Here is a 12289-nt window from a genome sequence, read left to right as displayed (position 1 = left end):
TACAGCAATTTCACAGGTGATCAGCTGAATGTATGTTACACCTGTGTTTCCTCAGACCATCCAGTTCAAGTGTGGACTCTTTGTTGCGTCTGCGTGGACGATTGCTGTTGGACCATGAGGCCTTGTCCTGCCTGCTGGTTTTACTGTTTGTGGATGAACCGAAGCTTAACACCAGTCGCCTGCACCGTGTGCTCAGGAACCTCTGCTACCACTCTCAGACACGTGGATGGGTCATTCGCAGTCTGTTATCCATACTCCAGCGCAGCAGCGAGAGTGAGGTATGTGTCGAAACCTCACGTCTAGAAGATTCTCGTGGCAAGAGGAGCACCCAGGGAGGCTGCGGAGGAAAAAGTTCAGCAGCCTCCTCCCTCTCCTCGTCATCCTCCTCCTCTTCTTCATCCTCATCTTCCTCCTTAGAGTTACTGAACAGGGTGGAGTCTCGCAGTTCTAGCCAGCTTTCCTGGTTGTCTGTTTCTATGGATGCAGCCTTGGGCTGTCGGACAAACATTTTCCAGATTCAGCGAGTGTCAGGTAGGAAACATGCTGACCGGCATTCAGCTGGGACCTCCACAGGATCTGGAACACTTGTGGGAGGAGTGTCGGGCACCGCTGCAGGTGTCACATGTGCTGGTGGTGGAGGCTCCACTGTTCACATCCACCCACAAGCTGCTCCTGTGGTTTGTCGACACGTGCTGGACACACTTATCCAGCTAGCTAAGGTAAGGGTCCAGATGTCTTGATCCTCATCTGCTACAGCATCTATTGTCTATCATCTGCCGTACGAATTTTAAAAATGTCAATTAAGTTACGGTTGTTTAAATCCTTTTTGTTGTCTGTCCGTGCAGGTTTTCCCGAGCCATTTCACCCAGCAGCGCTGTAAGGATTTGTCAGCTTCATCTTCTGACCTGGATTCTCGCCTTTGTTCAGCCTCCTCAGGGGGTGGAGGTGGAGGCTCCAGGTCAGGATCACAATCTCAGAGCAACCCTAACGCCTCCAACACCCAGAACTCCTTGGGGTCTTCTGTCATTACTCCCCAATCACTGGGAATCTCCACAGATTTTTGGGACCTGCTGGTCAAGCTTGACAACATGAATGTCAGTCGCAAGGGCAAAGCCTCAATGAAGACAGTGCCTCTGGGTGGCAGTGCTGAGGCAGAGGGAGCCCAGTTCAGCTTAGAGACCTCACCTCTAGGCCAACTAATGAACATGCTGTCCCACCCTGTTATCAGACGGAGCTCCTTGCTCACTGAAAAGCTCCTGCGCCTGCTCTCCCTCATATCCATTGCCCTACCTGACAACAAGGCCACGGAGGTGCCTGCTGGACACCCAACACCACAGGCTGCCAACCCTAACACCACAGCCAGCTCAGGAGCCACGGCCTCAGTCACAACACAGGGTACTGCATCAGTGGGCTCCATCCAGCCCCCTGTGGCCATCCCGGGGGCCTCTGTCGGAGCTGCAGCACAGAGTACTTCCTCAGGGACAAGTCTAGCAACCTCCCAGACATCCTCTACAACAATCTCTATACCTACATCCACTGGAACAATCTCTACAGGTAGTGTTAATTTATTCCAAAATAAAATGTCACCAGTTGATTTAGTCTTTGTAAAAAAACAGATTTCATTTGAAAACAATGATGTATGTATTTGCCAAAACAGGAAAACAAAGGGGCACTACTAGCAATACAGAGAGTGACAAGATGGCCTCCACTGGACTAACGGAGAAACAACTTCAGCTCTCTGTAGAGGTAAGGAGGAAGAATATAAAAAGTGTTATAGGGGGTCATTCATAGTTGATGTGAATTTGCCTTGCTGCTCACAAAAAAATGGAGCTTTACATCAAAGTACATTTCTGAGATATTAGCCTGGATAACACTGAGGATTCCTTGGTAAGCAAGCACGAGTTGAGGCATATTTGGTTTGTGGCGCTACCCTAAACTGTAGATAAACGTTCTGTTAATTAATGAGCTCTGACTGATCAGCAGTATTAGCTTCACAGCTTAAAAACCCCAGTTTTATCTTAAAGTTCGGTAATTTGAAGAGTTGTCTAAGATGTCCTATTCAGAAAGAGGACTTTGTTTACATTGGCTGTGTTTATTTTTGCTCCTCTTGCTGCAGACACTAAAATGTAATAATGCACCAGACTTAATCCTGGTAAAATTCTGTTGATACAAATCAATTTGTACAAATTCTGTGAAATCTACATTTGGTTAAATGAGCTTTAAAGTAGTAACAAAAGATCTGTTGTATAACATTGCCTTCTTGATTCATTTCTATTTTGGGACGTGGATACATCAGTTGGTGTTCCACTATTTAGATTGCTGACAGCCCTCAGATAATTGTTTTACTGGTCCTTGTGAGTACACAAATACGTAATGGCATCATTTGTCAATGTCTATGTGCACTCTTATTGATCTATTTTTCCTTTTTTTCTTTACACCTCTCTGCATTTTGATCAATCATTTGTAATAATTTTTCTAACAACTCTTTTTATCCTCCTTACAAGGTGTTGACATCTCACTCATGTTCAGAGGAAGGTCTGGAGGATGCAGCTAACATTCTGCTGCAGTTGTCTAGAGGAGACGGTGCCACCAGAGACACTGTCCTCAGACTGCTGCTCAGTGGAGCTAGACACCTTGGATACACTCTTTGCAAGCAGATAGGTCAGTTTTGGGCAACTGCACAGCTGCCAGTTCTCATGTCTCTTTGTAAGCCAGTAGAGATTATTCTTTACACACATTGTGATATATTTTTTTCTCTCTCAGGAACATTACTGGCTGAGCTTAGAGAGTACAACTTGGAGCAGCAGAGACGGGCACAAGCTGATTCACATTCCCCGGATGCCCCTCCAGAGGATTCCTCCATCTCAGCCAGACTAAAGGGCAAGATGACCAGCAGGTTAGCTTGTGATGATTCTGTGACATTAATTTGTCAACACAGACAAAAGACTAATAGACTGAGTGTTTTGATCAAAACTCTAGTTTTAATCAAAGTTTGTCTAGTTTTACATTTGCCCTTGTTACATTAGAACATATAATGATGTGTAATATGTCATAACTATAAATTCTTTCGCTTGTGTGAATTTATTGGTTGCGGCACAGGTTTGACGGGTCAGAGAGTGTAGTGATTGTGGCTGCACAGAAGCGCACACTGGGAGGACGTGAATTACAACTTCCATGTATGAGTTCACTAACATCTAAGACATCAACACAGAAGTTTTTCTTGAGAGTGCTACAAGTCATTATCCAGCTCCGCGAAGACACACGACGTGCCAACAAGAAAGCCAAACAGACAGGGCGATTAGGTAAGATGCTACATATGCACAGTATTCTTGATATATGCGTACAATGTCCTCATGGTTTTATCAAGTGATAAAACTCCTCCTTTTCTCAATGGCCAGGCTCCACCAGTTTGGGCTCAGCCAGCAGCATCCAGGCTGCAGTGCGTCAGTTGGAGGCTGAGGCTGACGCCATCATCCAGATGGTGAGAGAGGGGCAGCGGGCTCGTCGGCTCCAACAGGCCCCCCCACCCACCGCCCCTTCTGCCTCTGCCGCCGTCGCTGCTGGATCCTCAGTGGCCGCCCCCCATGCTCCCACTGGTGCTGCTCCCCCTGCTGGCACGGCTGCTGCTGCCACGGTTAGCATGGGCTGCACTGACAGCAGGCATACTCTTACTCACACACTGCACACACTTATAGAGTAGAAGATCATTTGAAAGCTGAAAAAAAACACCATTGACTAGACAGTGCAACCATCACAGTGTGTCAAAATTACTGTGGCGGTCGTCAAGATAAATGCGATTAAATGACTATCTGTTTACATGCCACATGTCTAATATACTTTGCTCATACTGGCTTTGTGCATTTTGTAAAATAAGCTAACCCATTACTTGCAGTGCGTATTGTTTTTCCTCATTTTTTAAAACAAATGACTATAGTAACCTGTTTGTTGTTGCACTTCATTATCTGTTAAACAACATGATGTGCTGTGTAGTCACCCTACAGTCTGTTACCTCAAATGGTTTATGCATAGTGACATCTACTCTGCTGCTGTGATGAACACTGACAGCCCCAACAGAAAGACAGATGCGCCAGTGATTCACTGCATTCTGTATCAGTGTATTTGCATCGACATGTTCTCCTGTTGATCGTGTCTAAATGTGAATGTACTGCCTGCTCCAAGCCATTTGATCAGTTTCACTGATGTGTGTTTGCTGGCTGATGTGGCTTCATGCTTTTGGCCCTCCCTCCTCCTTCCTCCCTCTCAGTGGATCATGGGAATGTCATTTTGCATGGCAATCTCACTCAAGATGTCTAACTATGAAAAGATTCATCTCTCTAATAATTAATTCTTTTCTGTGTATTTTTTCCTGTTTTTTTATCTCTACCTCTCTGGTCCTACCTGGTTTGTTTCTGTAGTCTGAAGTGCAGTCAGTGTCAGAAGCCCAAGCAGCACAGAGAGATGATTCTCCAATGGACGTAGACCAGCCCTCTCCTCTAGAGCAGGATCCTCCACCTCTGGGTATGACTCAAGTAACAGTTTAAAACACCTGCTGATTTACTGTTGTTCTCCCTAGCAAATGTTCCCCACATCCCCTCAGCACAGTGTGTTTACCCTTGATATAATGATGTAATTAATTTTTCCCTATCATTGCATCATTACTTCGAGCATTTGCACATTAAAAATGACACATTATTCAGTAACTACATGAAACAAAGTTGACAAATTACAGGAGTTATAAACTGCACATTGGAATGCTTTATTATTGGCTGCATTTCAACTTGTTAGCTCTGCTTAGGTTTTAAGATAAAATGTATCATATGGTGTTTATACACTGAAACATATCTCAATTGTGATGAACAGTATCTAAAACAGCAGGAGCAACCATCATAACTCAAGCAGTTCAAATATATACAGACAAATATGGGCTTGTTTACAAACTGTGGAGCTTTTGGATTGACAGTCCAATAAGTAGTTTAAGTCTATTATCAGGTATCAGCACCAGCTCAAAATTGATGCAATACTTAAATCTATTTTGTAAATTCCCTTTTTAGATGAAGAAGGAAATGGACAGTCTGAGAGTGAGGAGAGACTTCCAGACCTCCCTCTGCTCAGTGAGCAGCTGTTGTTGGATGAACTATGGGATATGCTCGGGGAATGCCTGAAAGAGCTGGAAGAGTCCCATGACCAGCATGCTGTGCTGGGTAGGTGGAATCCTTTGCAACAAATGCATTTATTTATGATATACTGTATGTATATTACATTGTATTTGTGTCTGTTGAAGGTACTTGTTTGGTTGATATATATTTCCTTTATGATCCTTTGTTTCCTTAGTACTCCAGCCTGCGGTGGAGGCCTTCTTCCTTGTCCACGCCACGGAACGAGAGAGCAAGCCTCCTGTGAGGGATACTCGGGAGAGCCAGCTGTCTCACATCAAAGATGAGCCTCCACCACTGTCCCCAGCACCCCTCACACCTGCCACACCTTCATCCCTAGACCCATTCTTTTCCAGAGAACCATCCTCCATGCACATTTCTTCAAACCTGCCACCAGACACCCAGAAGTTCCTCCGGTTTGCTGGTAAGCCTGAAGTAACATCTGAGTAAAGAGAAGGATGAAGCTTTGCTCTAAAATGTGGCGTAGTTTTTAATAGGACTCATTTTTCTTCCTTTCAGAAACTCACCGTACAGTGCTTAATCAGATCTTGCGCCAGTCTACTACTCACTTGGCTGATGGGCCTTTTGCAGTTCTGGTTGACTACATACGTATCCTGGACTTTGACGTGAAGAGGAAGTACGGAGAATTATGTTCCATTTCTACCTTCACTGTCATCCACAGTTATTGTCTTGTTTTTTAAATCACTGACTTGCTGCACTTTCTCTTAATCCCTGCAGGTATTTCCGCCAGGAGTTAGAGCGACTGGACGAAGGCCTGAGGAAGGAGGACATGGCTGTGCACGTGAGGAGAGATCATGTGTTTGAGGACTCTTATAGGGAGCTGCATCGCAAGAGCCCAGAGGACATGAAGAATAGGCTGTAAGGCTTCATTGCTGTTCATCTATCTTAATATCCTCTCAGTTTAAAACCGCTCATCCTGTCGTACTCTACTCACTTTCCACTGCAGGTACATTGTATTTGAAGGGGAGGAGGGCCAGGATGCTGGCGGCCTGCTGAGGGAATGGTACATGATCATCTCCCGGGAGATGTTCAACCCCATGTACGCTTTGTTCCGCACTTCGCCAGGCGATCGCGTCACCTACACCATCAACCCCTCATCCCACTGCAACCCCAACCACCTCAGCTACTTCAAGTTTGTGGGTCGTGTTGTGGCCAAGGCAGTCTATGATAACCGGTTACTGGAGTGCTACTTTACCCGCAGCTTCTACAAGCACATCCTGGGCAAGAGTGTCAGGTATTTTAGCTACTAGCAGTTAAAGCCAAGTATCCCGTGTTTGAGTGTTTAGTACACTAAACACTGTGGCAGCAAGACAGCTGATTAGTTGTATTTTGTTGCCTTTTTATTGAATATGTTAAAAATATGGCTGAATTTTCTGCGGGATCACTAGGTACACAGACATGGAAAGCGAGGACTACCCATTCTTCCAGGGCTTGGTGTACCTGTTGGAGAACGACGTGTCCACGCTGGGCTATGAGCTGACATTCAGCACAGAGGTTGGTTTCTGTTTTCTAAAGGTTTCAATTATTATCCTTTTTTTTCTTCCTTATCATTGTGTGTGTTGGTTGGGGCTCGATGGTTTCAATTTGATATATTTAATGTTCCCATAAAACGTGCTTCAATGTTGTAATTCTCTGGTACCTAAAATATAACATTCAACTGAAACTCTGTAAGACAAGTGATGCTGAAAGTCTTAATGTGCCATGTTTAGGTCCAGGAGTTTGGGGTATGTGAAGTGAGAGACCTCAAGCCCAATGGAGCCAATATTCTCGTCACAGAGGAAAACAAGAAGGAGTATGTGCACTTGGTGTGCCAGATGAAGATGACAGGTGAGGTTGTGGTCATTTCACCAAAGACTGAAGTAAATAATAGCAGTAAGACTTTAATGATACTGAGTTATAGTACCAAAAACAACCAGTCAGTGCAAATGGATTAATCTGTATATTTTAATCAGCAGATGCCATTTTACATGTCCAGGCATGTATGTAATAAATGCTGTTTTGATTGTTTCCACTAGGTGGCATTATGTAAGTTTTGAATGAATGAATATGCAGTAGAGTGTTAAAGGTGCTCTCTGGAAGAAGCATCTTTCAGCTGCTGCTTGATTACATTACTCAGTGAAGCTTTCAATATTCAGCTGTTTAATCAGAAAAATGATGGAACAGTGTTACCTGCAGGACAAGTGAGCATATTCTCACTTCTACAGAACAAGCCCTGAGTAAATAATTGGACTTCTTTTTTAGGTGCAATCCGTAAACAGCTGGCAGCCTTCCTTGAGGGATTCTACGAGATCATCCCCAAGAGGCTGATTTCCATCTTCACTGAGCAGGAGCTGGAGCTGCTCATCTCTGGCCTGCCTACTATCGACATCGATGACCTGAAGGCCAACACTGAATACCACAAATACCAGTCCAGCTCCATCCAGGTATGGATTAGTGCAGCATTACTATTTATATCTACCAGCTCATGTGTGAGGGACCTAATAGGGAGATTACAAAACCAAGATATGCAGGTTTCTACACAATAGTCAAATGGGCACATCAGGCACATCTGACTATTGTGAAGAAACCCATGAATCTTTGTTTGACTTAAATTCCGGACTAAGTAGAACTGATGTAGCCACATTTTATTTGCCACATATGGCATGCACTACTGGTTTGATGCAGTGTAAATAAACTAAAATGTGTCTAAACCAAAACAACAGACTTGGTTGCATATTGTTTAAAATGACAGAAATCTGTTCTTTTGGAGTTATTTCCTTCACGTTTGAATTTCTAACAATAACTATTTTTATCTCTCAGACAGAAAAGCAAAAAAATACATTGGAACACACGTATAACTATTTTTTTCCCTTTTTTTTAATGTTTAGATCCAGTGGTTCTGGAGGGCCTTGCGGTCCTTTGATCAGGCAGACCGGGCCAAGTTCCTACAGTTTGTCACCGGCACGTCCAAGGTTCCCCTCCAGGGATTTGCTGCTCTGGAGGGCATGAACGGCATCCAGAAGTTCCAGATCCACCGTGATGATCGGTCAACTGACCGCCTGCCATCTGCCCATACCTGGTAAACACACAGCAGGTTTACAAGGAATAAACCAGGGATGTCAAACTCACTTTAGTTCAGCCCAATTTGATCTCAGGTGGACAGGACCAATAAAGTCAGAGCATAATAACCTATAAATAACTAACTCCAAATTGTTCCTTTGTTTTGGTGCAAAAATGTTCACATTTAAGGAATTATCTTTTTACAAAACATTATGAAATAGCTGAAATTTCTTAAGAAAAATAAATTTCAACAACATTATGCCAATGACAAAAAGATAGACTAACAACTGAAGCGAGACAAAAAGGAAACACAAAACGACAAAAACATGAGACAAATGACAAAAATCTGACAACAAAAGAAAATGTTGCAAAAATGAGACACAAAAGGACAAAGCAAGAACAAAATGACAAAAAATGAGACAAACGACATGAAACAAAATAAAAAAGATACGAAAAACTACAAAAAAAGTTAGAAAGCAGCCAAAAAATGGAGAAATGACCAACATTAGATAAAAATAGACAAAAAAAACCACAGAAAATGACAAAAGTGAGAAAAAATGACAAAAAATAGGCTAACAACACAAGCAAGACAAAAAGGGAACAAAACGACCAAAAACGAGAAACAAATGACCAAAGTCAGACAAAAGACAAATAAACAACAGAAACAAGACAAAATATAACAGAAATTTGACACAAAATGGCAAAAGAACAATAAGCAATCTAGTATTTTACTTTATGATCAAAACAACTTGTCATGATCTAGAAATTATTTTTAAATTTATAGTTTTACAAAATTATGATTTGCAGTTAATATCTTCTCTGTAATTTTTACACTTTACAACATTGTCCCGTGCACCGGATTGGACCGTCTGGAGGGCCGGTTTTGGCCCGTGGGCCGCATGTTTGACACCCCTGGCATACATGATTAGAACGATTGTGGCAGGAACACAGTTGTAAAGATGTAACCGTGATGTTCTCTTTGTTTTCCACCCTCAGCTTTAACCAGCTGGACCTTCCAGCCTATGAGAGCTATGAGAAGCTGAGACATATGCTGCTGTTGGCCATTCAGGAATGCTCGGAGGGATTCGGACTGGCTTAAACTCAGACTCTTAACACACACAGACATGCATACACTTAATTTAGAATTGCCCACTCCTGACATATTCACACTGATAACCTTTGAACACGCACACACACTATCATAGACAATACTGGATTACTTGTTGAATGGCCTAGACTTGCTGGTTTCTATTCCATATTAAACAGATAAAACCAGCAAGTGAAATAGACTGATTGACATTGCATACAACACAGAGAGCCTCATTTTGACACACTTGTGTCTCCCTTCCCAATTTAATGGCAAATGCAAGAGGGGACTTAGAGGATAAAACATGGACTAATATAAGAGATGTTTTCTTCATTTAGTTTGATTTCTCTGTACAAAAGGTTTGGGAGTTTATTATGTTCAATCTTTTTTTGTTCTCTGGCTGTGTAAAAAGAAAAAAGAGAATGTTGTTTGAACAGGATGGTTATAAAACCTTTGGGGAAAAAAATGTTGGTGGTTTCCTGTTGCAAATTTGTGACCTCACAAGACTTGACGATGGGGAACATTTTTATGGGGGGTGTATGAACAACTTGAGAAGTTTTGGAGATATTCACAAAAATGCACTTTTCAAAGTTTTGTGGCATTTTTAAGGAAGGATGGTACAAAAAATGAAGAGAAAACCCGAAGGAGATTTAAAAAAAAAAAAAGAAAAAAAAAACATTAACCATAAATTCTAGAGTATTTTTGGCTATTAAATCGCTGACCCAGCCTTGAGCCTTTGAATCAGAGTGGAATAACTACATGAATAAATGCATAAAATTGCGTTCATTGTCTCTTTTAACAGTGTTTTAACCATTATTTTCATCAACTCAGATGTGTCAATTCATAACACTAGTTGGGTGTTTGACAGCTTTTGAAATGAGGTATTTTCATCAGCTGAGCCCCCAGTGATTCTGTGCTATCAGTCTTGCATTGTGCACTGCCGTTGATCCCAGCAATGAGTCAGACAAACTGTCCCTCCTGACAAAATCTCTTAAACATGATATGTGATTACCGATGCCGTCCTACAGCAGAGTCCTCCTGCACGGCCCCAAGCTGCCGGGTTAAAACGAGGAGCTGGCACTGACCCAAACTGCCCCGTCTCAGTCGACTGCACCCTCAGCGATGCCTCACAGCCCACAGCGTCTCCTCTCGCCGTCTTTTCGTCGCTGATGAAATGAAGATGACAGCGCTGCGTTGATTTTCATTTCGTGGCGTTCTCACAGGTTTCATCTGCTCACAGGAGACGTTTTGGGCTGCGAGAAAAATACAGCTGTAATTGAAAATGTGAAGAAAAAAAACGCCATAAATGAAATTAGTTTCACCTGTGCTCCTGTTTTCAAAGCAAAAAAAGGAAAGTCTGCTGTAAGAAAAGCATTCCTTGGCTTTGTTTTGATTAGAAAAAGACTGAAGATGAAGCTTTAATCCGCCTCTGTGTCTAGTTTTGAAGTCGGGACTAACAGGGATTTGGGTTGAAACCGTTAAATTCTTGTGTTTGCGAAGCCCTTTCAAAGATACTAGTCGCTCTGGCACGGTTTCTAATTAATTTGTTAATTGGATTGCACCATTAAAACTAAATACCTCGGCTAGTAAAGTCAAAGTAATGTGAAACCTGGGTGTTCTGCACAAAAGAATCTGCAAAACAGTAAAATAAGTACGTTACTAGGTTCAACAATGACTGCCAATCCGTTGTAAATGCGGGTGTGACTTTGTTTTTGTTTTTTTTTAAATCTAGTATTCATGTAAACTAGAGCAAGAGGGAGAAATATTCAATTGCATTAACCTGATCAACCCTGTCTAGTCATTTAGCCAGGCAGCTGCACCGCTTATTTTTGTAAAATGTAGAGGAAATGTCATGAAGCAAAATTTTAATGTCTGATAAGTTCACTTAATGTTTTATTTCTTCATCCTGAAAGCTTCTTGGCAAGTTTGTCAGTTTCAGTCAACTACTTGGCTAACAAACGTGGAAATTAGTGGGTTTGAATATTTAGTAAAACCTAATCTGCATAGAAACAAGTTAATTTCTGTAGTACGACCAACTTAAGTCTGAATTTAAGTGCTGGTTCTTGGACGTTTTATTTACTACTGGATCCTCAATAGAAAATAGCATCTGGGATTGTTTTGAAAGGCTGATTTCTTTTCAGTGATGTCTGCATGCTATAAATGAAAATGAAAGAGCATTTTGCAGGTTCTTCTTTCCTTGAAGACAACTTAAACCACAGCCTGCCCATATGGTGAGTATGTTCATGTGTTTGGAAATCAACTTAGATCCGATTTAAAAAAAAAAAAAAAACCTCCAACCGCCACAATAAATATTGCATACATTGTCACAGCAGGAAAGAATTTTCAGCTGATTGACTGATTTAGGACAAGTCTAGACCAGTCCTTGTCTTAAAGTGACTATTGCAACATTTCCTTTGACTCCACCATTTGGTACAACCCTTGCGTTTTTGCACACTCCTCTCTCTATTTGCAGGATCATTGTCCACGACCCCTCCGTCCCTGAAAGCAGAAATGTTTGCTTCACCAGAACACCAGGTAAATATGCTCTTTAAGGTCTCACAGCAACCAACAAAGGCTTTTATCAGTGCACCTGGCTTAGGTCGCTTTATTTTTACAACACAGAGGACAGTAGATGTGAACTTCTGACAGCTCCAGGTGCAGCTGACAGTCTTTGTTTAATTTCATGGAACATTAAGAAGCAGAAATGGATTAAATGTGCAAAGAAAAGAACATTTTCAGTGTGTGTGAGCAGGGATGTAGGTGAGCTGGTGTGCCTGAGCTACAGTAAATAGGGACCTCACAGATCTGCACATTATGGAGTAAGAAATGGTATGGAGGTACTTCTAAGCCATTCTGAGCCATGAAGGGATTATTTTCATGAAAAAATAAGTTTTCTAAATATATACACTACTGTTCAAAATTTTGGGGTCACTCGGGCAATTTCATGTTTTCCATGAAAACTCACACTTTTATTCATGTGCTAACATAA

The 12289-nt window shown here is 42.1% G+C and overlaps 1 protein-coding gene across 11 annotated transcripts in view; it reads left to right on the top strand.

Moving 5' to 3' along the window:
- Window positions 1–10080, top strand: part of huwe1 (HECT, UBA and WWE domain containing E3 ubiquitin protein ligase 1) — a 43246-nt gene extending 33166 nt beyond the window's left edge. For 8 of the 11 annotated variants that reach the window (XM_055013198.1, XM_055013194.1, XM_055013197.1 and 5 more), the window contains 18 exons: window positions 56–719; window positions 846–1554; window positions 1658–1746; window positions 2505–2661; window positions 2764–2899; window positions 3091–3302; window positions 3399–3634; window positions 4416–4518; window positions 5052–5201; window positions 5332–5577; window positions 5673–5790; window positions 5892–6032; window positions 6121–6408; window positions 6563–6668; window positions 6884–7001; window positions 7416–7597; window positions 8042–8232; window positions 9210–10080. In XM_055013198.1, the coding sequence (XP_054869173.1) occupies window positions 56–719; window positions 846–1554; window positions 1658–1746; window positions 2505–2661; window positions 2764–2899; window positions 3091–3302; window positions 3399–3634; window positions 4416–4518; window positions 5052–5201; window positions 5332–5577; window positions 5673–5790; window positions 5892–6032; window positions 6121–6408; window positions 6563–6668; window positions 6884–7001; window positions 7416–7597; window positions 8042–8232; window positions 9210–9312 (3949 nt within the window). In that variant the 3' untranslated portion in view covers window positions 9313–10080. The remainder of the gene's footprint in view (window positions 1–55; window positions 720–845; window positions 1555–1657; window positions 1747–2504; window positions 2662–2763; window positions 2900–3090; window positions 3303–3398; window positions 3635–4415; window positions 4519–5051; window positions 5202–5331; window positions 5578–5672; window positions 5791–5891; window positions 6033–6120; window positions 6409–6562; window positions 6669–6883; window positions 7002–7415; window positions 7598–8041; window positions 8233–9209) is intronic. The other 3 variants (XM_055013202.1, XM_055013196.1, XM_055013201.1) reach the window with 2 other exon arrangements.
- The last annotated feature ends 2209 nt before the right edge of the window (window positions 10081–12289 follow it).

Source organism: Amphiprion ocellaris, chromosome 8 (assembly GCF_022539595.1).
Source record: "Amphiprion ocellaris isolate individual 3 ecotype Okinawa chromosome 8, ASM2253959v1, whole genome shotgun sequence".
Classification (NCBI taxonomy): Eukaryota; Metazoa; Chordata; class Actinopteri; family Pomacentridae; genus Amphiprion; species Amphiprion ocellaris.
This window is presented reverse-complemented; position numbering and strand designations above follow the sequence as displayed.